Source organism: Callionymus lyra, chromosome 9 (assembly GCF_982586985.1).
Source record: "Callionymus lyra chromosome 9, fCalLyr1.hap1.1, whole genome shotgun sequence".
Lineage (NCBI taxonomy): Eukaryota > Metazoa > Chordata > Actinopteri > Syngnathiformes > Callionymidae > Callionymus > Callionymus lyra.
The window spans coordinates 1,791,528-1,817,657 of NC_141826.1; the positions used below are offsets into that span (position 1 = coordinate 1,791,528).

Here is a 26,130-nt window from a genome sequence, read left to right on the forward strand (position 1 = left end):
CATCATGTTTGGAAATCAGCAGGATTTTTATTTTTTTTAATTATGATTTTATTTGAAACCTAGAGAATTACAAAAACTAGGTTGTAAGAAAGTGTGTCCGTTATTATTTTCAGACGGTCTCAATAAAAAATAAACAAGAAGTGTTTCAGGATTGAGTTTATTCAGACAACAAGACGGAAAAACAGAGTGATTATGAATTTGTAGGAGGTCTAAAATAGATGAGCACAGTTAGCAAACATCACTGCTAAGCCTTGGGCACCAGTTCTAGAAAATGATTTTCCACGAAGATCCTCATTATATTACTGGAAGACAAAACTGACTTCAACCTCGCTTCATGGTGGAACCAAGCCACATGAAAATGAGTGCTTGTTCCACTGAAGATGATTAAGCCCTAAAAATGATTTATCATGGCAAAAAAAAAAAATCCATGCGAGTCACTTAAAGTCAATGTTAACATTTAATATATAGCGTGAAGCTTAAAAGCTTTTCAACACAATTTCAACATTTTAAAAATGTAATGTACTGTAACAATTAAATAATATCAGATAGACAAGTATGTTATATTATTTATAGTATATAATAGTTTGATTTTGACTTCCCAAGAGTCAGAACTTATTTATGGAAATTAGAGTTTTCCGCCGAAACCAGGAGCTCAGACAACCTCGAAAGACTCGTAGTAGAGCTATTACTTATCTGCACTAGAATCATTTGTTGGGTGTCATGGGAAGTTGGACTTTTACAGAATGAAAGTGAAATCCAAATAAATCAAAAACCTTGACTGGAAATACAATAATATTTGGGTGACGCGGAAAACGTTATTTTCATTATTTGGTGCAAGTTTTTTAAAGAACGAAGAAGTTTTTTGTTTTTTTGCCTGCTCATCCTGCCGGACAGAGAGAAGGATGCTCGTCTCTGGATTGGCTGCTTCTGCGCTCTATAAAGACTCAGCGTGACTGCGCGCGTCAGTGAGCAGAGAAGGAACACTGGACACACACCCCTGCACTCGGATTTATTCTGCATCAACTCCTGGATATCTGAGGGAATATTGATCTGTGCACTATCGGATTGACGTCAGGGTGAGTGCAGTTGTCCTATAGAGAGAGTACAGTGTTGAAAAGGTTTCTTTCTACTATTTCCTCCACTTTAGAAAAGTCAGTGTTGAGTATTCAGGTCTGTTAGGGACTTTTATCTTTTGTTTGGTGCAAGTTGGATGCGTTCACGTGAGCATTGTGGCATCACTTGTTTTTATTTTGAAACTGTGTTAGATCTGTCCTGGATGCGGATTTATTCTAAGCGCGAACCTTCTTTCACAGGCGAATACTTCACTTTTCTGATCCGCCCCTCGAGTTCATTTCAGTATTGTTAATATAAAAAAAAAAATCATCGTTTGAATTGAATTAGGTGGAATGAAAAGTGAGCCCCTAGGAAGGTGGTGACAAAGTTTTTTGCTTAAAGTAAAATAGCTGGCAACTAGACTTGCAGGTGTGTAACAATAATTAAAGTTTATTTGAGTTCTAATGTTCTACTGTGCCAGAAGGAAAACAGATTTGTGGTTGTTCTAGTAGTTGAGGTATTCCTGAGTTGAGGATTTTTTAAACACAGAGGCAATTAAATGTGTACATGGCGTGCTAGTTCTAAAAAAAAAAAAGATTAAAAGAGTTTCCAATTCGTGCCTCTGTGTGTTCCTCACTGTGGCTTTCTTGATGACTCCTGCACACTCTCACGTCCACTGACCACTTCCTGCCATTGTTCCATTCACATCAACCTCTTTATTGTCATCTTTTTGGTCCCTGTACACACACACTTCCCACGTTCCTGCACACACGAGCACATTACTCTTTGACCTCTGCTCATCCCTCAACTTTCTCTCGGCGGGTTGCCAAAGTTTCTAAGATCTGAAGCCAGAGATGAAAAAATCTCTTGAAAAATAAGATTAGAAAATCACCTCACTTCAGAGGACGTTCATAAGATCAGAGAATAAGTCTATTGAGTTACCATCTGAAACGGTGTGTGTGTGTCTCTTTCTGTGTGTGTGTTCATGTGTGTGTGTGTGTGTGTGGTGTGTGTGAGTGAGTGCGTGGGTGAGTTTGGACATCTATCATCAATCAGCTCATTTATCTTTAGAAGACGCTCTGGGGCATCTTAGGGCCAACTGGTAATTCTTTAGAGGATCATCGCCTCGCAAGGATCTTTTGTGATCTGGAGCATCTGTCACGCTCACTCTCTCTCACACAAGCTCACAACTAAAGTATGTGTCAACTGTTGAAGTCCTTCTCTCCAAGATGTAGTAAGTCCCTCATCATGACGATTTTTCAAGCATCTACTTTATACTGTTCTTCCCCTTCTGAATTCTCGGCGAAAGAGAGTTTATGGAAGCGATGACCATTATGACGAAATAATGGCCTTCACTCCAGACCACTCCAACTCAGATGTAAGATTGATTTTCCCGAAATATGAAAATATCTAGTTAAAAATAGACAAAAACAACATTTAGATGGGACAAATAATAAAAACAACTTACATTTCAATTTTCACATTAAAAATACAACAATAATAAAAAAAACATCTTTAAAGACACACAAACAGCAGTGTTCTTTAGAATGATACTTTCAATTTCATTTGGAAAATGTCTGTGCTCTCTTGAGTGTTAATATCGATCATCCTTTTTCTATATTCCATGAATGTACATTTTTACATTTTCCAGTTGACAGATTGGCAGGATTTGATTCAAGCTCATGCTCAGGGTCTCTCAAGTATTTTCTTTCCAGTGTCCAGTAAGCAATGACTGGCTGCCACATCTGTCTGATATCTGATGTTTTGTTTGTTTACCCTCCAGGACAAACATCAGAAGACAAAGCCACATGCAGACGCCACAAAAGGCAGAGTGTGAGAAGAGTGTTCTGAACAAGGAAGTGATCTAAGTCGAGATACCAGGTTTGAGCAACAATGAGGGCCGTGGCACTGCTGTGCCTCCTGGTGATCGTTGAGGTCGGAGCATCTCGGATCATCCGGGACTCGGAGGGCGCACCATTATCTTCAGAATCTTCCAACTCTTCTGTCCTGCTGCCGGCGGCACCACCAGGCAGACCGAAGGGTTCGTTCCCGCCGATGTGCTTGAAGCAAACCGAGATTAGGCACGCCTTCAAGTATGTCAACACCATCGTCTCGTGCCTCATCTTCATGATCGGGATCATTGGAAATGCAACGCTGCTCAGGATCATTTATAAGAACAAGTGTATGAGGAACGGGCCAAACGTTCTCATCGGCAGTTTGGCACTTGGTGACCTGCTTTACATCATAATTGCTATCCCGATCACCGTGTACAAGGTAATCACACTCGTCTAGTTTCCCACCTTTCACCCAACGTGATTGTGAATTGTGTCTCGGTCTCAAAATGGTTGAGATGTGTGAAGTTATCCCCCTCAAATTTCATCAAGTGGGCTCTGGAACAAGGTGACGCCACCTTGAGAAAAATATGTGACTAGATGTACAAAAGGAACGCCCTAATGGGACACCCTGAGAAGATCCTAATAGAATCATGCTCATGTCTCATCTCTGACAACATGGCATTCATGCTTTGTGAGCTCATAAGGGTTGTCAAATAAAACCAAAGTTATTGAAATGTAATGCAATAAAAAACATGAGGCAGCACTTGTACACAATTTTAAAATGTTGTTAGCAACGCCGTCATGACTGTGAATGTATTTGAGTGTTTAATCACAGAGTTTATCCCCATGGTTAAGAAGGTTTCACGGATTTAACCAAACTACTAACAGGACTGCTCAGTCACTCAAATTGGATTGATGCCGTTTTCTATCAAACTACTTCCAATGAGTTGGAGATGATTGTGAGTTTTTTCACTGCAAGCTTCAGATATTTATTCTTTAAAGTTTGGTGGTTTGTATTTTTTCATGATAAAATTATATTTGATTCCAGATGCTTTATACATGAACTTGTCAGGGCTACTCTAGTTTTAGCATTTGCATTAAAACTGGACATATGGAATCACAGGAGGGCCGTCATAGTAAAAGAAAAGAAAAGTTTTTTTGGATAAAGAACTTACATTTACATACAGAATAGGGAAAACAGTGACTTTTTTGAGAAAAATGCTACTTTACTAGAAAAGCATTCAAAGGTGCTCATTTCACATAAAAACCACATAATCATTAAAAACCGTCCATGACCTAAGGATTTTCTAAGCATGATGATCCCGATCCAGTTTACCTGGTGAGACAAATGACTGCCTGTTGTGATTATCCGATCGTCTATCATGCCTCACAGTGTTGCAGTTTCTAATAGTGTAAGCATCCCAGTTATGTTGTTACAGTGTTGTGCATGATAATTATAATGTAGCACTGTTAGCATGGCAGTGTTTGTGTAGCAGTGTTAGCAGTGATGATGAAGTAGTGTTTCCATTGAAATAATGATGCAGCAGTATTAGCATGAGAGTGAAAGCGCAGCTGTGTTAGCATAACAGTAATAATGTAACAGTCTTATGACAGTGATGATGATGGATGGATATGCATGATATTTAGAATGTAGCACTGTTAACATGACAATGCTAGCGTAGCCATGCTAGCATGACATTAGTAATGCAGCAGTGTTATGACAGTGATGATAGTGCAGGATATACATGATATTATAATGTAGCAGCGTTAGCATGACAGTGATGGTTTAGCAGTGCTATCATCCCATTGATGATGTTGATAACGTGTTAGGAATGCAGAATTTGTGTAGCGGTTTTAGCATGACAGTGATAATGTTGCAGTGTTAGCAAGGCATTGATGTTGTAGAAGTGTTAGCATGACAGTAATGATGTAGCAGTGTTTGCAAGACAGTAATGATGTAGCAATGTTAGCATGACAGCGCTGATGTAGCAGTGTTATCAAGGCAGTGATGTTGTAGAAGTGTTAAAATGGCAGTGTATGTGTAGCACTGTTAACATTACATTGATAGCGTAGCAGTGTGTGCATCACAGTGATAATGAAGTAGTGTTAGCATACGAGTGATGAAGCAGTGTAAGCATGACATTGATGTTGTAACAATGTTGTCATGAAAGATGGTGTTCTTGTGTTAGCATGGCAGTGTTTTTGTAGCAGTGTTAGCATGACAGTGATCATATAGCAGTGATAGCATGACATTGATGATGTTGCTATGTTGGCATGACACTGTTAGTGTAGCAGTGTCAGCTTGAAAATAATAATGATGTAGCAGTGGTAGCATGGTAGTGATAATGTAGCAGTGTTAGCATGATAGTAATGATGTATCAGTGGTAGCATGACAGTGATGATGTCGCAGTGTTAGCATGGTAGTAATGATGTAGCAGTGTAAGCATGATAGTGATGATGTTGGAGTGTAAGCATGATAGTGATGATGTAGCAGTGTTAGCATTGCAGTGATGATGTAGCAGTGTAAGGATGATAGTAATGATGTAGCAGTGTTAGCATGATAGTGATGGTGTTGCAGTGTTGGCTTGATAGTGATGATGTAGCAGTGTTAGCATGATAGTGATGATGTAGCAGTGTTAGCATGATAGTGATGATGTAGCAGTGTAAGCATGACAGTGATGATGTAGCAGTGTTAGCATGATAGTGATGATGTAGCAGTGTTAGCATGATAGTGATGATGTAGCAGTGTTAGCATGATAGTGATGTTGTAGCAGTGTAAGCACGATAGTGATGATGTAGCAGTGTTAGCATGATAGTGATGTTGTTGCAGTGTTAGCATGATAGTGATGTTGTAGCAGTGTAAGCACGATAGTGATGATGTAGCAGTGTTAGCATGATAGTAATGATATAGCAGTGTTAGTATGATAATGATGATGTAGCAGTGTTAGCATGATAGTAATGATGTAGCAGTGTTAGCATGGCAGTGATGGTGTAGCAGTGTTAGCATGATAGTGGTGATGTAGCAGTGTTAGCATGGTAGTAATGATGTAGCAGTGTTAGCATGGCAGTGATGATGTAGCAGTGTTGGCTTGATAGTGATGATGTAGCAGTGTTGGCATGATAGTGGTGATGTAGCACTGTAAACATGATAGTAATGATGTAGCAGTGTTAGCATGGCAGTGATGATTTAGCAGTGTTGGCTTGATAGTGATGATGTAGCAGTGTTAGCATGATAGTGGTGATGTAGCAGTGTAAACATGATAGTAATGATGTAGCAGTGTTAGCATGATAGTGGTGATGTAGCAGTGTAAACATGATAGTAATGATGTAGCAGTGTTAGCATGATATTGGTGATGTAGCAGTGTAAACATGATAGTAATGATGTAGCAGTGTAAACATGATAGTTATGATGTAGCAGTGTTAGCATGATAGTGGTGATGTAGCAGTGTTAGCATGATAGTGGTGATGTAGCAGTGTAAACATGATAGTAATGATGTAGCAGTGTTAGCATGATAGTGGTGATGTAGCAGTGTAAACATGATAGTAATGATGTAGCAGTGTAAACATGATAGTTATGATGTAGCAGTGTTAGCATGGCAGTGATGTTGTAGCAGTGTTGGCTTGATGGTGATGTTCTAGCATAGTAACAAAGTGATGAAAACATGATTTTGATATGGCTAGGATAAAAAACCTATTCTATGTCTTATAAAATCCAGTAGTTTGATTGCACTTTTATCCTTATCTTCTATCTTATTTTTATCATCTTTTATTTTTACTATTTTATTTGTTTATTGTCTTTATTTATTTTATTTTTTTTGTATTTATTAACTGCACTTTGGTGAACCGAAAGGATTGCTGTAAAGGGCTGTATAAATAAAGTACATTGACATTTACATATCGTAAATACCACTCCCCCCAATCCAAGACGTTGAAAAAACACGCTGCCTGAACAGAGCCCACAGAATTCTGTCCGACCCGACCCAGCCCTCTATGGACTGTTCTCTCTCCTGGCGTCTGGCAGAAGGTTCCGCAGTATCCGCTGCAGAACAGAAAGATTTAAAAACAGCTTCTGCCCTCTGGCCATCAGACTGCTGAATTCAATATAACTTCAAGCAATGCACTATTTAAAACATTATTTATAATTATATTTATACAATCACTGTGTAACGACAACAAAGAAAGTCTAAAGGTAACTCCAAATTTGATTTAATATGTCAGTTGAGCTTGCTGGTGATTTAGGTATGCTTATACAGCAGTAGCTAGCTTTATTTATGTAATGTACTTACTTACTAGTGTCTAAATTAAGTGTAAAGTGATGGTGTAAATGCATCAGTGATATTGTGTTAATTCTCTATAGTTGTCCAAATACTTTGAGATTTTTTTTTTAATACAGTTAATGTGCATTTTTAAAATGTATTAGAGATAATAATAGGCTCAGGCGTTTACATTTAATGTCGACTTGTGATGTCAGTGTGCAAAAATTAATTGAAGGTGTTTAGGACTTGATAGGATGTTATTTATATTTCAGTACTATTGAATAAACTTGATCCTACCGTTGAATCAACTTTTCGGATGAGGGCTGATTTCGGCCTCAGTGCTGCAGGAACACATGGAGGAAGTTCCCAGACAATGAAGCCGTGGTAATATGTCTGTCATTTTTCACCAGCTTTTAGCACAAGATTGGCCATTCGGGGTTTACGTTTGCAAGCTGATACCATTCATCCAGAAGGCCTCAGTGGGGATCACTGTCCTCAGCCTCTGTGCCCTCAGTATTGACCGGTAAATTATAACTAATTGTAATGTCTCACTCAATCTGACACTCACAGACACTGACAGATGTGTTTTCCAGCTACCATGCAGTGACGTCGTGGAGCAGAGTGAAGGGGATGGGAATCCCTCTGTGGAAGACGGTGGAGGTGACAATGATCTGGCTGGTAGCTGTCCTGCTGGCGGTCCCAGAGGCGCTGGCCTTTGACATGTTGGAGTTGCCCTACAAAGGCAACAAGTTGCGAGTCTGTATGATGCATCCGCAACAGAACACAAGTTTCTTAACGGTAGATGTTTAAAATTTACTACATATGTCTTTTTTTTTTAATTCAAGTTCACGAGAATTGCATTTAATCAAGGGGACATTCATTGAAAAACTGTCATAAACATTTCTGGATCAAAAGAACAAGAAAGGAAATAAGTATATCAGTGCTTGTGTGAAGAGTTTTGCACACAAAGTCAAGGAGGGCTGTCAGTTTGTGGAGAGGAGAGACAGTGTTGGATGTATGCTTTGGAGATGGAGGTACCAGCTAAAATAGAGATAAATAGCCTAAATGAAGGTGATTGGCATGACTGGGGATGATATTCAATACCTTTAGGTGAAGCTCTTGCTGCACATCCAGGCATTATTTTCGTTCTTTATATACCTGAAAGTTTTATTAACATACATGCCTCATGGTATCTGTATACAATTCAATGTGAACATCCCAATAAGAAGCTGGACTGTTAAAACAAGAAGCAAGAGCAGCTTGTCTGCACTCACCTTCCTACAAAGGCACTGAATAAAAAAACGTTTAACATTATCATTATTTTACCACATCAAACTCTCATTTAAGGAATTTCTGGACCAAAAACAACGTTTTCACTTCAAAGTACATGATTTATGATTCTTAATAAAGGCCAGTGGGAAACAAACATCATGAAAATATTTGGTATCTCTTCATCAGCCGTTCACCGGTGATTGAGCGTTGTATAAGATCAAGAGTCAAAAAATGTCCTCAGCTCACCTCAGTTATTTTTCCAGTGAGGAAAACAACATCTTAATCAGTTCTCTGTACTCACATTTAATCAATTACACTTAAGGGGAAGTTCAGGATTAAGTTTATTTACTCTTTAACCAGCTGTAAAAATAATTTGGGATTGGGAAATTTGCAGTAAAATCATCATTGCTGTGGCTTATTCAAATGCCTTTGTTTTTGCAATGCTCTCCACGCACTATCCTTATAAAAGTATGCAATAAATGTCCAAATTGAATTTTAGTGATCTTGTGAATTCACCCTATCTTGTGTGGTTCAGTTCTACCAGGAGGTGAAAGACTGGTGGCTCTTCGGCTTCTACTTCTGCCTGCCACTGGCCTGTACCGGAGTTTTCTACACACTCATGTCCAGCGAGATGCTGAGCCGCAAGAAAGGCATCCGCATCGCTCTCAACGACCACATGAAGCAGGTTTGTGCACGGCTGCCTCCGTGGTCCTGGAGTCCGAGTGTCAGTGTTTGTCTTGGTCTGCGCAGCGGCGGGAGGTGGCCAAGACGGTCTTCTGCCTGGTGTTGATCTTCGCTCTCTGCTGGCTGCCGCTCCACCTCAGCCGCATCCTCAAGAAGACCATCTACGACCAAGCCGACCCAAACAGATGTGAACTGCTCAGGTATGCAGTGAGGTGAACCTCCACATAAATATGTAGCTTTTGCAATGCAATCTATTTCTCTGTCTCATTAAGTGACAAATGTCTTTTATTGAGTGCATAACGAAAAGAAAACTACAGTAAGTTGTAGCATTACACTTTGGAGTGAGACAAAGAAAGATGTATTACAACAAAATAGTATTTATTGAGTTAGAAAACAAGTTATAAAGTGATTCTATTTGAGATTGGAGGCAGAAAATAATGTAAAAATAAACTCCAGTAATTATCATTATTATTTTTTTTACAATTAGGCCTGGTTTTATTTTAACACCCGTGTGTTATTAAGTAATAAAGGGTTATATCTATTGGGAAGTGAGAGATAGAGTTAATTTCCTCTCCATTATATCTCTGAAACGATAAGTAAAAAGTGAGAACCTATTGTTCCCTCCTGTCCTGTTGTCCTGACCTCTGCTCCGTTGCTCACCAGCTTCCTGTTAGTGATGGACTACATTGGTATCAACATGGCCTCGCTCAACTCCTGCATCAACCCCATTGCACTGTACTTTGTCAGCAAGAAGTTTAAAAACTGTTTCCAGGTGAGAAGAAAAGAGCTTTGACATTTTGTGATATGTTTTAATCATTTGGATCTTATGCTCAATTAAGTGGAAATAACTGTATAAAAATAATACTTAAAATTGCAACAATTTTCATTTTATTTATTGTTTAATTATATTTAATGTTGATTTTTTTAGATGACAGCCTGACCCTGAATCATCTGTGCAAAAAGTATTTTAATAACATGAGTCAAGAGTGGAATCATAAAGTAAAAATCGCTGAACAGATTTTTGATATGTTGAAATTCAAACCCACATTTAGATTCATAAGTTGTATTATTATTTAGATAAAACAAAAGAGCTGAGTGTGTTTTCTGATATTGGTGACACTTGCACAAAAATATGAAATAAAAAAATTAAAAAAAGATATTAATGAAGAATATAAAAACTTTTTTGTATAGCATTAAGAAAGCCTAAACATCCACTTTAGCGGACCAAAATCAGTGTGTCACATATCTGTTCAACCCAACAACCACGGGACAGTTGGCCAAACCAAGATGGAATTTTGAAAGAATGATCGTAGTTTGATTTCATGCAAACTTTGAAATCAAAGCTCTTTGATTTGATCATATGATGTTTTTGAGTTAAACAAGGTCCTTGGCAAAAGTATGTGTAGTGTGCCAGTTGTATTTGATTTTGACTTAATCCAACTGTTTCTTCTTAGAGTGTGTACTAATTTGAAGTGTGTGTGATCTTGCAGTCTTGCCTGTGCTGCTGGTGCTACAGGACTTCTTTCTCGGATGATCTGGGCTCAGGAACATGGAAGGGCTCTTGTCATGGGAATGGACTTGATCGCTCTAGTTCCCGCTCCAGCGCCAGTCAGAAGTACTCCATCTCCTCATAAACACAAACATGTTTACGAGCGTGCATCATGTGCCTCTTCTTCTAAAGCCATGTTCCCAGCAGCGTTGCCAACAGACTGCTACAGTTCCCGCTGGGAGGAGGAGACTGTTCGCTTGTCTCAGAAGTAAGATAACAAAGAATGGAAGTACAGGACTCTGCCAGTTCCAACCACCCACCACACATGTGGACTCATTAAATATAAACCCCTCTGACCTAAGATACTTCAGATTGATGACGACATAACAGGATATGTGGTCTGATGAAGCTTTAATACCTCATGAGGAAAGATGAGAGGAAGGTGAAGATCCAGACTGAGTCAGAAAATGACCTCTTGATCTTTCAGCTTCAACACTTTGAATATACCGCCTAACATCACAAAGAACATGCGGAAGATCAGCAGCCACGTCTGGTGGGAGTCACGTTGAGAGCAGCTGCTGTCCAGGTGATCCCGCTCACGCTGCCCTAATGATGTCACTAACAGTGTTATTTAGAGTCATATGGCTGATGTGAGATAGTTTTGTTCCTGCTCATATAACTTCTATTTTTCTAAGAAAATCACAAAACACACTCAGAAGAGATGCGTGCGAGCTGTGTCCGTATCTTACAGTCAGCTCGGTGGCGAGTGTTTGCTTCTATCTGCTGCTCTTGGATCAATCTAACTAGTGTTTGAGCAGCAGAAAAAGAGTTCTACAAAGTATATTTTAATGTATTAGTCTTCAAATTAACCAGATATATGCTGTTAAAACTGATGTATTTGACAAATATTTAAGCTTGTGAGAACAATCTATGAAAATGAGTAATGTAGACATGATAAATATAAACAGACTGAGTATTTAGCTAGCTACGGCGAAATTCTAATACTAGCACTTGTCAGTGAATTAATGTTGTTAAATATTGCCTTAAAGAGCATTTAAATGAAACATGCATTTTCGAAATGTCAACCAAATAGTGGCTATAGAAAGTGGATGTTTATGTTTATTGACCATGTAAACACTAATAATGTATTATTAGCAGTTGTTTGGGCCACTGTATGGATCAGGTCAGCATGTGTTTTTAAGGCATTTTTTACCAGTGAGACTTTGTGCTGAAGGACTGGAGCTGCTCGCTGATGATGGACAGTGGAGATTAATGTAATGTATCGTAGCTCTGGTTTAAATGCCGTTATAATGAGTGTATGTGTGCAAAAAGCAGTAATAAATACTATTTTATGAATGTATGTTGTCGAGTCCTGCTTCCCTAGTTGTGTTGCTAAACTGCTCCACATGAGCCGTCTCCCTGATTAAATTGGTTCTATTTATTCTCAATGACGACCTGAGAATCTTTATCACTCTTCTAAATCTGTTCTCTCTACCATACTTTATTCACACTGTTACTCTTACGTCACAGTCGTGACTGACTTCATGTTCCACACAGCCTTCCTTCTCTTCTTCACCTCCCTTCATTTCTGTCTTTTCTGCTACATGCTGCGCCACTACTCATGCGTCCCTCCAGCACATACCTCTAAAATCCTCTTCAATCTTTTATGACAAAACTAATGCTTTTGCCACTTTATTTATTCATTTTTCTTTACATCTACCTGCATGAATATATTTCTCCACCTCTGACATTATCCTTTGTTTTGTGACCTCACAGATCTCTTGAATTTATCTTTATCCCCCCATATCTGATTGATTTTCTACACCGCAGACCTTCACAAGAGTTTCACAAGTCTTCAAAAGATTCTGAGAAATTGCAATCCAGCGCACCAACTTATAATAAATTCCACCATCTGTATCTATGCTGTGGTGCTGTGAGGAGAATGCAATGTGGTCATGTCCAAAGGATTGTAATGAAGTACGACAAGCAGTTTAGCAGCAGACTACTTCCTGTTATTGTTATTATATCACTCAGCAATGTCCCGTTGTCAGTATTTTCTTTAAATTGAATATATTGCAAACACTAGTTTCGGTCCTGCTTGGCTGATCTGATCCTGAATGGAACTAATGAGGGAGCAACAGAGGTTGTTATTGAAAGCAGCAGTAATATGTCATTAACGTTTAAGCTCCATGATTTTAAAGATTCGACAGATTTATTATACAACTACACATCAAAGAGCATTCTTTATCCACATCCTTATTGCTGTGAAGAAATAATTTACTTTCAGAAAGATTATTTTAGGTCTTTTTTTTTGTTCAATAGTCACAAACAATAGTCAGAAGACAAACATGTCCGTCTGCGTCGCTGTGAGAAGACGAGGATCTCATATGTTTCGTTGTATTTCAGAAGACCTAGTCAGCTCGCTAGGTCAAGGGTGGTGAAGAGAGGCAGGGTTGAACAAGTCGATACAAATAAAAGGTAACTCTTGGTCTACACCAATACATTTGGGGATACATGCTACTGACACCTGAGTTGCACAACATTTCTTTAAAACAAAGGGTTTAACTTGAGTCTGTATTATACAAATATTATACAGCCTGTATATTAGGTGTGTATTGGACTAAATAAATCAGAGATAGTAACGACAACAAAGTCATTCACTGGACTGATAACAGCAGCATTATGTAGGTAATATTTGGAAATATCTGTTCACAAAGTTTGGAAGGAACAATGGTTTAGAGAGGTGGAGAAGAAAGCCTGTGTTGGACCAAGAATGTTGGTGATGGTACAAGAGGAAGACCACCAATGAGGATCATGGATCTGGTGAATGAAGACATGAAGAGGAGAGATACCGGTGAGAAATGATGAAGGGAGGACAGGATGATGAATAAAAAAACGAGGACCGTCTGGGTCCAAACATATTTTTGCTTACTGCATTAAACCAATTCACCATTATTATATTATAACTAGATTTAATTCTAAAGAGCCATTTATATCATGTTCAAACCTAATAAAGAAGGTTAGCTGTTTGTGTAGACCTGCACAGTATAGCATTGAATACGTTTCTTTGTTTTCTCAGAAAGTAAAGAAGAGTGAAACAAATTAATAATTGGTCCTTATTTACATCATGTTTTTCCCAAGGCTCCCTTGTGATGACGAAAATGTTTTTTATGACGTACACATTTTTCACATCAACACGTTTAAGACATAAAATATTAGCTCAACTTTAACAACAATGTTTGTTGTTTTCATCGACTTACCGCTACACGCATGATGTGGTAAACTGCATCATGGGAATTTAATAGTTTATATAATAAAAAATTAACGCTTGCAGCTTTCCACTAAATTAAGCTGACTTGTATGTTGGGTACAATTTGATGATGAGATCATGAAATCCAAGTTCTTGTTCAACATCTGCTTTTTGATGGATAAAGATGGTGTTTACTTTCTTCCCATCTGGGTGTGCACATGAACATGAGCAGCTGGTTTCAGCTTTAAAGGCAACATGCAATCTCATGATCAAGTGTGTAATAATCTTTTAAACGTGTGATTAATCATTTTATATTACTTATGACCGACTTGTTCCAACTTCTTTAAAATGATGCTAACAGAGTTCACTTTAAACAACACCCTAATTATCTATTATTACGAGCAAATCAGAAAGTAATGCAATTATTAACAAATAATGTTTTCTATTTTTAGAATGATCAATGGGAAATTGTTAAAAAATTAATTTTTCAACTCTAATCTAGTTTGAAGGAAATTTGAAACTCAATAGTATAGTTACTGCAATCATTATGAGGGGGGGAAAAGAAAACTCCACTTAAGACTTGTGTTATCTCAGGGTCAAGGTGACCCGTAGGACCGAAAACAAATTGGTTTGTGGTATCCCTTGTGTTTTCTCTGGGTCAAGGTGAACGATCTCCACCAATATGTATTTCTGGAAGCCAGGGAGGTCGTACCTCTTACACATTTGTTTTCAGGCCTCTGGGTCACCTTGACCCTGAGATAACACAAGGGTTAAGAAATTCATGACTGAAGTAACAAAAAAATGTTGTGTAATTGAAGTGATTTTAAATAAGGAAATGGGTCCCTTGGTAGAGATATGTGAAGTTTCAGTGCTTTTCTAGTTCCCACACAAGATTGTCAAAACGGCTTAAGTCATTTCATACGCAACAATAACTTTTATTTTCCTTTGCAACAACATAATCCACTTCACCTGCTCTCCAGATTATGATTTCCCCAGATGTACATTCCAGGAGAAGGATTTAAAGGAGTTAACCAGGAGAAATTTAAACATGTGAGCTGGTTCTTTTCAGACTATAAATTGCTCTTTGAACATGTTACACATGTTCATGTTTTTCCCGAAAAACTTCACTTGTGCACGAACACAGAACTGACTTAGGGATATGATTAACACCTTAGAACTTGAACTTCAGTATTTCTACTTGACACCTACTTTGACACCTCGCGCTGACAGCTTGCGAGATTTCCCTGCATTCCTCTGCTAATGAGGAAGTTTCTCCTTGAAAGGGTCAAACAAACGCCTTAAGCGAGGCAACATCATCTTTTGGGAAATCCTTCAGGACGTACCTAGCAGCTCGTCAATGTTGACATGTAAAAAAAGTCACTCCAGATTTCTCAAGTTTTATTTTCATTCCAAAAAACTAAACTAATTATTTTTATACATATATATATATATATATATATATATATATATATAAAAAACAAAAATACAAAAAGCAGTTAATTTCCTTGTTGCCAGAGTGTCTTCCTAAGAGTCATCATTCCACGGGCTGCTCCTGCTGTTCTTTGAACTCATCAACTCTTGCCTAAAACCAAACAAAACAAAGAGATCAAGTTGAGAAAGCATTGAATCGATGCCGTTTCCTCTTTCCGTACAGGAATAACAACATGTCCTCCACATGATCTGGCCTTTGTGGTTTAACTCATGGGAATGCTGTGACCCTGTGTGCGGAAAGTTTGAGCTGTGTCGTGCCTGTTTGCCTCTCGAGGGGTTAAAAGACTTGATGAGCCAATTTACTGCAGCAGACCGTCAAATAACAAAGTTGTCAAACTGTCAAATACAGAATATTGATTCCTGTGCCTGAGAATTGACATAAATAGCAGAACAGTTGTGTGTGAAAGTCACTTGGTCAAGTTGTCAAGTGTTTGAAAATGATGGCTAGAAGGAAACATTCAGCATAAGATAGATGAGGGCTTGTGAACATATAAACAAATAACTATTATTGCTCATCTGCAAATTGGTACATTTCAGATTAAAATCATAATATGTCCTGGCAAAAGTATTACTCCAACAGATTTGGTAATGTTTAATCCAGCAATCTGATCATTCAGTCTATGAATTTTAGTGACTGGAATGTGGCTATGTTATAAAAATATCTACCACGTAATGAGCACACGTTTTGAGAAAATGTACGACATATAATATATAAAATATACGTTAAGAGTGATTTAAAGCTAAGGAAATGAGAAAGCAGATGTCCTGTGGTGAACACAGATTTGGCCGACAGTTCCTGGAACGAAGAGATTTACACTGTGAGCTTACTGTCAGTCGTGCTGTGGTGCCGTGAGGAGAATGAAATGTGGTTGAGTCCAAAGGGTTGTAATGAAGTACGACAAGCAGTTTAGCAGCAGACTACTTCCTGTTATAGTTAATATATCACTCAGAAAATAATGAATAAAGATATAGACAAACATGCTTCTTCATATGGCATTGTCATATCTTTTCTAGATTTATATCTTAATGTTAAAAAATGACAAACTGCGAACATCTTTCGTTTATTGGAATTCATTCACCTCTCTCTGAACCTGGAGGAATAATGGCTGGAGGATGGGAAACAACTTGTGTGAAAAATAGCTTAGATTGTTTGAATCTGAACGTCAGCGTAATGTCTAATGATTGAAAGTCAAACTTACCTGGAAGGTGTTCAGGACATGTTGACAGACATCACTGAGCTCATTGAGACCCCTCCTGAGAACCTCTGTGGCTGGGATCCCTCCTGTAACCAACACCATGAGCGAAGGAAGGAAAGTTCATCATTGATTTATACAATACATACTTAAAAGAGATCTGCATGATTTAAAGATATTTAGTTTGGTCTTCAACATACACATACCAGGCAGTGCTTTCCAAACAGCTTTAGCATTACACAGCTGATCTTTCAAAGGCACCATTTAAATGTATGACTTATCGTTTACAGAAGCATGTTTAAACTCAAATTATGTGAGCTGTTGTAAGACATGGAAGTATTATGGGCCTGAAGCAAGCCACGCTGTAAAACGGTTGCTTGTCGATGGAACTTCAATGAGTCACAGTTACCCCCAGAATCAGTTTTGATCTTCGACTGTGGTTGAAAATGATGACCGCTAGTGACGCACTGAGTCTGCAGGCGAATCTCATCGTCATCGACCATCTCATGTTTGTTTTTATAGCTCACATGTAAAATTCACCTCGCTGACAATAAATACTTTTGTTTTGAATCTAGACACAGTGAATCCAACACAGTCACACTTAGAGACACAGCATAAACAAAAGTAGCCTTTGATACTGACCATTTAGAATTATCTTGACAACTACACAAGACTTTAAAATATAATTTATATTTAGGAAAACTGCAATCCTTTTTTCAATGACTTTATCATTATGACCAACTTCACTGCAGCAAGACAGTCTTCCAGTGAGTTTGTGACGATTTAGAAATAAAAAGGAGTTGACATTAGATCATCAGACAGACACTTTATTGATCCCCTGGAGGAGAAACTATGTTCTCCAGCAGCAAAAACACATACGCAGAACAAGAGAGTGTAACTAACAAACTCTCTGCTTTAACCCGTTGATCAATAACGAGCACAGGAGCTAAAGAGCAGCAGTATATGGCAACTGTGTGGATAAAATGCTAACAGTCTTAAAAACATGGAACAACATGCAGTATCAGCGTCACAACCGAACTCTTCAAATCTCCATATGTCCGCAACACAGGAGTAGTGAGTTGATACACATGAACAACTAATATGATGAAGGCAGCTCAGATGAATGAAAGAACCTCCAGGATTTTCAACTAGTTTACATCCTGACATCTGTACGAAAGTTTCAATTGAGACGCGCTGCTCTCGTCTCTGCGTGTGCGCTTATCAACGTTTGTTACCTTGTACAACCACACGATTCAAATTGTGTAAATTACAATATATTAACATACAGGAGATGCACTTAAATACAAGATAAACTGCAAACATGTGCAGAAAGAAAAGGCAGAATGAGTGACCAGTGTTTTCCCTTTTCCTTACTCTGCACAGAAGCTTGTTTGATTTATTAATGACTCATAAATATAAATGTTTACGTCACGCTTTTAGCACATTTTTGAAGAAGTATTTGCCGTGAATATATTATTTGTTTGTATACAGCTGTAATTCAAGTAACCAAATGAACCTTCTCCCTTTATTTCAATGTATGCTTAATTTACCTTTAGCTTAAAAATGGCTTGATAACGTTATCTTAACAATAACAAAGAAATACATTTTACAGTAAAGTGAATAATTCATTGTATTACAGAAAATAATGCATAAAAAATAATTGCATATTTAATCGCAATCGCAATATTTAGGAAAATAATGGCAATTATATATTTTTTCAATAATTGTTCAGCCCATGTGTGTTTGTGGAATTGTCCATTACATTATGTTTACATAACATTTCACATCTGGATGGAAAAACAGAGATAGAAACATAAAATAACTTAATGGTTCTTATTACTTCATTAATGTATCTGTGCTCCAATACAACTTTTGTAGTCTTTGTTAAGCATTTTCAACACATTTAGTAACTCAAATCTTGTTGCCCATTTATCTATTAATTTGCTTTTTAAAGATTTTTTGGAATGGTAAAAAGCTACTTGAAGGGCAGTGTGTGGCCTGAAGGGTTACTATCAGTTTGGTACACACAATTATTATGGATGATAGATTCACTAATACACACATAAATTATTGATACTTCAATAAAGGCAAATTGAAAAAAAGGAAACACAAAATAAACATTTTAAGATGTATAAAAAAAACATTTTTTGCAGTGTCTGCAGGTTAGCTGGTGCCTGCGAGAAATTAATAAAAACGTTGCTTTATCATAAATAAATAATAAAGTAGGTGGTCATAATGTTTTGGAGTCTGACCTGATTGAGTTTTATAAATAGAAATGTGTAATGTAGCCACATGCTCCCTGCATTGATCATTCATTTGCTCTTACTTTAGTAACTAATTGCAACCATGAACAAACTTTATCCTTCTGTTTTCCCCAATAACCGAGGAGATTAAAAAGACATTCAATAAATAAGAGGTTTGTGAAAAAGAATGTCCAAAAATAATCTATATTAGCACACACTGCAATTTCACGACTGCCACCAACTAACTCTAATGTCACTCACACTTGTCTTTAATCAGAAAATAAATGTTTAAACAAGTTTTTGGATGTTTTAGTCTGTGACTGAAGAGACACTGTGTCTCGCTTTGTTGATGTGAGCTCCAGACATCCACTAGCATTCTTGCTGCTGCCGCCGCCCTATCATGTGACTCGCCTGCTCTCTTACAGACAAGTTCATTTCTGCTGTTGCAACAAGTTAATTGGTTTTAGCTAACAGCAAGAAATATGCCAGCAGTTATTTTTGGTCCTCGTCTGATCTTACAAGCAGAGTAGATAAAGTGACAACACAAGACTTCAATCAGCAGCAAGTCAGACAGCACCGTACACAACAGTTTTTTTTAAAAATCCCCCAGAGTTTCAGGAACAAGCCTCACCCCTTGTCTGAATGCGAAAGTTAATCTTGCTCTCAGACGGATGCGTGATAGTGTAGCCGCAAAACTCCACATCGACTCTGAAAGAAAAATTAATTAATAATAAAAGGTACAGGTCTTCAATAATGCACTCTGGATCATGATCATACGCTTGCTAAATCAATCCATCCCTGCTTAAAACTGATTCGTTTCTTGATTGCAATATTATCAAAAAAGCAGGTCTTTTTTCATAGAGTGATTCAAGGAAGTCTAAAGTCAACAGTCTAAAAAGGTATTAGAATATTAGCTTTTTTTTCTTTCATTTTTTTTTTTAGCAATTTTGCAAAAGCACAAAATCGCCAATTGTTTCATTGTTTTACATTCATTTAAATCTCTTTTTTTAGTGTGGTAAAGTGATTTCCAGTTTCTGGAACCAGAAATTTTTGGCGAGTTTTTAAAAAAACGAGTTTCATGGTCTTTTCTAGATTGTGAATGTTTTACAACTGTCATTACATTAAGTCTTCTTTTGATGATATCTGAGGCTCTGCTGAACTGGCATCTTTTGAAGGAGAGGTAAAGCCATTATACTTTGAGCCTTTTTCCAAATGAGGTCAGACTCAAATCAAATTTCAACAAGTCAAATACAGCTTTTTATACAGTATTTTTGTTGGATTTAAAGCAGGATTTAGTTATATGCTATATTTGAGTTTTGATGATCATATGAATCAAACTTACGTTTTCATGATCATATAACGCAAAGAGTTTCCTAGAGTGTGGTCTTCATTGTGCATGACGAATGTAACACAGCCCTCGTCAGCACCATCAGCCTGGACCTGAACAGTTAAAAAATACTATTAATGCCATTAATAAAAGTAATATTACATTAAATCAAAGTAACGATGAAGCTTGACTTTCAATAAATGTATAGTAGACCTCAGAAAACTATCCACAACAACAGAGAAATGACTAAACGCTTCCATCTGCTGGTTAGATGTATGTACTTTCATAAACAATTCAGTGTTAGGAGTAACATGAACCGACACGTGTATAATAGGATATAAAATCCTTGTTCCATTCATAGATATATAATATCTCTGTCGTCAGTGTTATTACTGTGTTCCAGCCCTTCACGTGTACTTGTTATGCTAAGGATATTTAGCCTTTTGCGTATATGAAACTAAAACCTCCAATTACTCCGATCGAAGTATAATTTAGTCGAAAATGACAGAATTAAGTTTGCGATTTTCCACCCGACAAAACATCACACGATTAATACTATTACCATTTCCAGGACAGCTTTCTTCTCTCCTTCAGATGCCATGCTTCACATGCTAACAATGTCAACTTAAACCCTGCATTGAGACTGACAGGCAGTTATTCATTCAATGTATTTAATGGGTAACTATATTGAATACTGAAGCTTAAAATGAACCCTAAAAAGATCATGTATACATATATCTCTACCGGGATTTAATACAATTTTGTTCAATAACCTTTAATTTATTCTGCCGAACCGATGTCGTCTGCAGAATGCCTTCAGACAAAATTGAGGATTCTCTTTCCTCCAAATGCGTCACCCTCACGTTTTTTTGTTTTGTTTTCTGTTTAAAACTAAATAAAATATAGATTTCACAATTACTTTATAAAGATGAAAGAAATAGCTAAAATATTCCAACCACGTTAGATCTCTTGATGTGTTTGGATTAATTCAAACGTTTTTTTATAACGTCTTTTGATAGTATTAAGATGGCATTAAGTGACGTATTTGGTATCATACATATTACTATTAAGTACATGAATTAAAGTATTTTATGTAAAGGTATATTTTTGTAAAGAAGAGTGTTGCGAAATACGTAGAACCGCATTACCCACAATGCAAGCGTTTCCGGTCTGGTGTTTTCCGAAGAAGAAGTCACTCGAAAGGGATTTGTAAACAGCTGACACAAGATTTCAGAACTCGAGCTGTGTTCGACATTTAAGAGATCATCGGTGACAACAAGGTAACCAAGAGACATGTTCAACTGTATGTCATGTTGTCAGGAACTGCCACTAATCTCTGTCTTTGTGATACACAGTTAGCAACTAGCGCTTTGACTGGGTTCTTTCCGTTTACATCCTGAATGTATCTGTCATATATGTAGTCGAATGTATTACTATTGTTACTAAGAAAACATACGAGTCGTTTCATGATGCTTTGTACTTAATATGTATGGCAATGGCGTAACATTAAAAATAGCTGTGTGATGTGTTGGCTGAACACACTCATATACCTGTCTAAAGGAAACAGTTTATCATAAATGTGCATGTTTACTTTCAGATTCATGTATCAGATTCATGTATCCTTCACTTGTTTGACTTCTGCTATTGTGAGATAGCTATGTGTCCACTCCAAAATACAGATTCCAGCATCATCTCTCTTGTTGTCAGTCAATCCAGGTGCCACAACTTCAGCTGTTGCCATGGCAATCCTCTTTGCCGTGGTAGCCCGTGGAACCACCATCCTTGCCAAACATGCCTGGTGTGGTGGGAACTTCCTGGAAGTGACAGAGCAGATCTTGGCCAAAATCCCTTCTGAAAATAACAAATTGACATACAGCCACGGCAGGTAAGCTTGAAACATTTTATAGTGAGAAGACAGTAAGATCTAACCATTCGTATGCATGTCAATCCCTCATAAAGCACTTGTTTACTTGTGATAGCAGAATTTGCTATTGATCTTATTAATTTGGTGAGCAAATGGTAAGAAGAAAAGTCGATTGACATGCCTTCTTAATATGTTCCCCTAACACTTGTCAACAAAACTATGCACACACAGACTGGTTATACTCGCTCAGAATTATGTCTACATCTAATATCTTGGTGACAGCAGTTTATGTACAATAACAAATATCTACTTGTATATTTCAGCATGGCAGCAGCAAACGTTCTTAATAGAATAAAGATTTTTATTTTATTATTTAAAATGTAATTAAGTTAGTATTTATTCATCAGATTGAACTGTGTTTGTTCTTTTCGTTACAGCTACCTTTTTCATTACATCTGTCATGACAGAATTATCTACCTCTGTATTACTGATGATGTAAGTACTTCCTCAGATCTCCCACCTAATTATTTTTTGTTTAGACAAAAAGATCTGCTCACACTGTTGACAATGTAAAGAGAAACATCATGTTTTCAAGGTAAAAATGTATAATGTCACACTGAATCCCTTTTATGTATTTGATTCTGTCTAAGGACTTTGAGAGGTCACGTGCCTTTAGTTTCCTGAGTGAGGTCAAGAAGCGTTTCCAGACGACATATGGATCCCGGGCTCAGACTGCTTTACCATACGCCATGAATAGTGAATTCTCCTCGACACTAGCTGCTCAAATGGTCAGTAACACTCAAGCAGAAAATTACATGTTCATAGTTTCTGCATAGCTAGCATAATTTCTAAGTATTTTTTTGTAGAAATGAGCAGAGACCAGATAAAGTTCTGCTGTAAAATTGATATTAAATTCCCCAGTATTACTGGAGCTGCTACAGAAAATCTCCACCATTTAAATGGTGTTTTACAATCTCAACACTTTAAATAAAGCTGACAATTGTTTCATATTAAAGACAATCTACGCATTCTTCTCAAACTCCTGCAGAAACACCACACAGATCCACGTGGACTGGATCGTGTGGCCGAGACGCAGCTGCAAGTGGACGACCTCAAAGGCATTATGGTCAGGAATATAGGTAAGCTGCGAGTTTGGACCTCACTTTGTCTCTGTTTTTCTATAAGTTTTGATAAAAAAATCACTTTTATTCCTGTAAATATTGTTATGTATTTATTCATTGCAAAGTTCATGGCAACCCTGTTTTTTTATGCTTTTTAAGCTTGCACAAGGCTAAGGTATAGGAAACTGCCAATCTTGTGTTACTCTGTGTGAAAAGATTCTTTGCAGCATAAATACAATATCAAACTCACACAAACCAATTTTTATACTGATTTATTGTTTTTTTTAATTATTTTGAAGCTGTAGAACTTTTCTGATGTCCACTGAGTGAGTGCTTAACTTCCTTTCTTTAATGATAATACATTTAACATTTTCTAACGTTTTTTGAATTGAACACAAACACTTTTCAACTTTAAATCCTGTCATGAATAACCAAAGAAAAATTATACGTTTTGATGGTGTTGTAGGACTAAAGGGGTTCCTGAGCTACTTTTGCTTTATACATTCTTCATGATCACTCAATACTATTCTTTCTTGGCAGATTTAGTAGCTCAACGTGGAGAGAAGTTGGAACTTTTGATTGACAAGGCAGAAAACCTGGTTGACTCGGTAAGTTTTTGTTATTTTACTAAAATAAATATTTTTACATCACACCCTTTTTTTTCCCGTTTCATTCAAACAGTCGGTCACTTTTAAGACAACAAGTCGTAACCTGGCACGAGCCATGTGTATGAAGAACCTAAAGCTGACTTTGGTCATTGTGCTGGTTAGTCTGGTGAGTAAAGAGATATGTTCCAGGAACATATTTGTTAATAACTTCTTTGCTGTTTGTCCTGGCAGGTGGTCGTATACATCATTGTCTCAGCAGCCTGTGGTGGCCTCAACTGGCCGTCTTGCGTATGAGAGCAAAGAGGGATAAGCGACAGGGTACGAAGTATGGAGGACGACATTCACTGCTACAGGCCTGGTTCTCGATCGACAAAGAAGAATTTCTTACTTTCTGCTCCTCCGTCATTTCACCTCCCTAAGTGTCCACATTGACTGGCCTGCCGGACAAGGGCCCTACATGAAATCCACACTGAGGAAAGGGATATTCAATTTTGTCTTAAACTAGTCTTGTTAAAGCATCCTGTCTCATGAACTTAGTGGTCTGATGATTTGTCTTGTTGTACTGATCATGTTAAGAATCCATGCTTACTGATATATAAATAACCACAAAGATGAGTTTTTTCTTTTAACATGTGGTTAGTTTGTTTGGCATGTAGCAGATCTAACAGATTTTCTCACATAGCCTGTTTATTCACTGAATATGTTTGTTTACTCACTGATGCAGTATACAATACAAGTGTAATTTTGTCTTTACATTTCATATAATTCCTCATGAACTCGTATAATTTGTTTTTGGATTTAACAGAGGTTAGATTGATGCTGAAGGCTAGTTAGGGTGGTTCGAAAGTGGATGATGTACAGTATAGTAAAATGACTGATGTCTGGCATTGCGTTATCAAAAGAGACTGTGATTAAATGTCAGTGGGATTTCATTTCAAGATTATTCATATTTTCGGCTTCATATCCTTCTGCTTGAGATGTTCAATGTGCTCTCTGTTACCACAATGCACTTTACATTGAACTTTTATCAATCTTCCTTCCTGGCATCAAAAGGTGTGTATTCATTTAATTATTAAATAATTGTTCAATTCAATTTGAAATAGTGGTGTATGCTCTCTTTCTTCCCACACACCTTTCTTTATATAATAAATGCATTAAAAATACCCTGAAGTATGACTTCATTCATGAAGTAATGCAGTGTAACATTCTCAGCGTGTACGTGAGCCTTCTAAGTTTATAGTCGCATCTTTCATATAAAGTCTGAGGTCACCTGATTGACAAATCAATCTTGTTTTGTTTACACATTGTGAAATTTATTAACCCTTGTCACTTAACAATTAAAATATACCTTTTATTTTATGTATTCATTGATCAATGATGGATACTTTTTAAGAATGAATCGGTGATAATACATTATTTGCTGTTCCATCAAGGGCCTCCATGCAGAGAAGTAGCTGCAGGGGTTAAACAATATACAGTACATGAAGGGCTAGTTGGTCAATAAAATTTATTTTTGATTGTAATAAAAACGGAAAAATGTAACTAAGAAAGAACTCGAGGTACAAAGTTAAAAAATAAATCATAATGGAGATTAATTGGGATAAAACCTGGACCGGAATGTATTTGTGACGTAAACACAATCAGGTCAACACAATAGTGTGACCAGTTCCTGCTTGATTTAAAACAGCTGCTCATTTTCAGTAAATCTGGAAAAAAAAAAAAAAAGAAAAAAGTCAGAAGTGCAAGTGTCATGAGAAATGCTTGTGCTGGACGTCTCGGCGCGCACGCGCGGCAGGTGAACACATCTCGAATTTTATTTTCAGTGAAGCCACATTCTCCAACAGATGGTAAGAAAAACGATGTTCTAAGAACTAACCTGTGATGTTGTGTGAAGTGTGTCCTCGTCTCAACATGAGTCGAGGTGTTGGTCGCACCTGGAGGCTCTCGCGGCTAAAGTTGTCATGGCTAACGTGGTGCTGACCACTGCAGCTGTTGTGGCTCCAGGTCTCATTTCTCAGAGAATATCTGAAGAAGACACACTTGGTAGACTTGCTTCAGCGGCTTCCCTGCTATTCCAAGCTGCTTCTATGTTTACTCTGATCTAAATATAGAAGTTTTGTAACTGTTTCCACAAGTTCTCCGCCAGGTAAAGTATTAGCGTCCTGCTAATCTCCATTCACTTCAATAACAATGTATAAAGGAGAAGGTTTATTTGGGGAGAGTTATCTTCTTCCTCACACTATAACCTTGTTTAAGAGGTATATGTTCCAGCCCCTGTGGAGCCATCATAAATTAAGATATTAAAATGTGTGCATGTGTTCATAATGGCATCAAAAATAAATAAAAGCTTGTTGATACCTGTAGTATGATCACAGTTCTAAAGATAGATAGATATAGATTTTGTAACTTTAATATTTCCTTAAGTAAATAATAACAATGGATAA

At 37.4% G+C, this 26,130-nt stretch overlaps 3 protein-coding genes across 3 annotated transcripts; 2 read left to right on the forward strand and 1 right to left on the reverse strand.

Annotated features, from left to right (window-relative positions):
• Window positions 1-971: 971 nt before the first annotated feature.
• LOC148071422 (endothelin receptor type B-like) lies at window positions 972-11,945 on the forward strand. The gene is made up of 8 exons (XM_087799289.1): window positions 972-1,076; window positions 2,837-3,327; window positions 7,555-7,667; window positions 7,738-7,942; window positions 8,952-9,101; window positions 9,167-9,300; window positions 9,764-9,872; window positions 10,591-11,945. The coding sequence occupies exons 2-8, from the start codon at window positions 2,947-2,949 to the stop codon at window positions 10,732-10,734; spliced, it is 1,236 nt and encodes a 411-aa protein (XP_087655415.1). The 5' UTR covers window positions 972-1,076; window positions 2,837-2,946; the 3' UTR covers window positions 10,735-11,945.
• Window positions 11,946-15,222: 3,277 nt separating this feature from the next.
• polr1d (RNA polymerase I and III subunit D) lies at window positions 15,223-20,743 on the reverse strand. The gene is made up of 5 exons (XM_087799195.1): window positions 20,656-20,743; window positions 20,109-20,206; window positions 19,398-19,474; window positions 16,530-16,612; window positions 15,223-15,421 (listed from the first exon to the last, which is right to left on the reverse strand). Exons 1-5 carry the CDS (start codon window positions 20,692-20,694, stop codon window positions 15,374-15,376), a joined length of 345 nt encoding a protein of 114 aa, XP_087655321.1. The 5' UTR covers window positions 20,695-20,743; the 3' UTR covers window positions 15,223-15,373.
• A 531-nt stretch (window positions 20,744-21,274) lies between these two features.
• On the forward strand, window positions 21,275-24,849 carry vamp7 (vesicle associated membrane protein 7). The gene is made up of 8 exons (XM_087799196.1): window positions 21,275-21,373; window positions 21,801-21,978; window positions 22,395-22,452; window positions 22,608-22,745; window positions 23,006-23,096; window positions 23,619-23,686; window positions 23,760-23,852; window positions 23,918-24,849. Exons 2-8 carry the CDS (start codon window positions 21,833-21,835, stop codon window positions 23,978-23,980), a joined length of 657 nt encoding a protein of 218 aa, XP_087655322.1. The 5' UTR covers window positions 21,275-21,373; window positions 21,801-21,832; the 3' UTR covers window positions 23,981-24,849.
• The last annotated feature ends 1,281 nt before the right edge of the window (window positions 24,850-26,130 follow it).

What these genes read in the sequence shown, in the direction of transcription:
- vamp7 (XM_087799196.1), top strand. Translation starts at nt 21,833, where the DNA reads ATGGCAATCCTCTTTGCCGTGGTAGCCCGTGGAACCACCATCCTTGCC. An exon ending in TTGACATACAGCCACGGCAG is followed by an intron (nt 21,979 to 22,394) that starts GTAAGCTTGAAA and finishes TTTTCGTTACAG; the next exon opens with CTACCTTTTTCATTACATCT. An exon ending in ACCTCTGTATTACTGATGAT is followed by an intron (nt 22,453 to 22,607) that starts GTAAGTACTTCC and finishes ATTCTGTCTAAG; the next exon opens with GACTTTGAGAGGTCACGTGC.
- polr1d (XM_087799195.1), bottom strand. Translation starts at nt 20,694, where the DNA reads ATGGCATCTGAAGGAGAGAAGAAAGCTGTCCTGGAAATG. An exon ending in CGTTATATGATCATGAAAAC is followed by an intron (nt 19,475 to 20,108) that starts GTAAGTTTGATT and finishes TTTTTCTTTCAG; the next exon opens with AGTCGATGTGGAGTTTTGCG. An exon ending in CTTTCGCATTCAGACAAGGG is followed by an intron (nt 16,613 to 19,397) that starts GTGAGGCTTGTT and finishes TGTTGGTTACAG; the next exon opens with GAGGGATCCCAGCCACAGAG.
- LOC148071422 (XM_087799289.1), top strand. Translation starts at nt 2,947, where the DNA reads ATGAGGGCCGTGGCACTGCTGTGCCTCCTGGTGATCGTTGAGGTCGGA. An exon ending in AGAACACAAGTTTCTTAACG is followed by an intron (nt 7,943 to 8,951) that starts GTAGATGTTTAA and finishes TGTGTGGTTCAG; the next exon opens with TTCTACCAGGAGGTGAAAGA. An exon ending in TCAACGACCACATGAAGCAG is followed by an intron (nt 9,102 to 9,166) that starts GTTTGTGCACGG and finishes TGGTCTGCGCAG; the next exon opens with CGGCGGGAGGTGGCCAAGAC.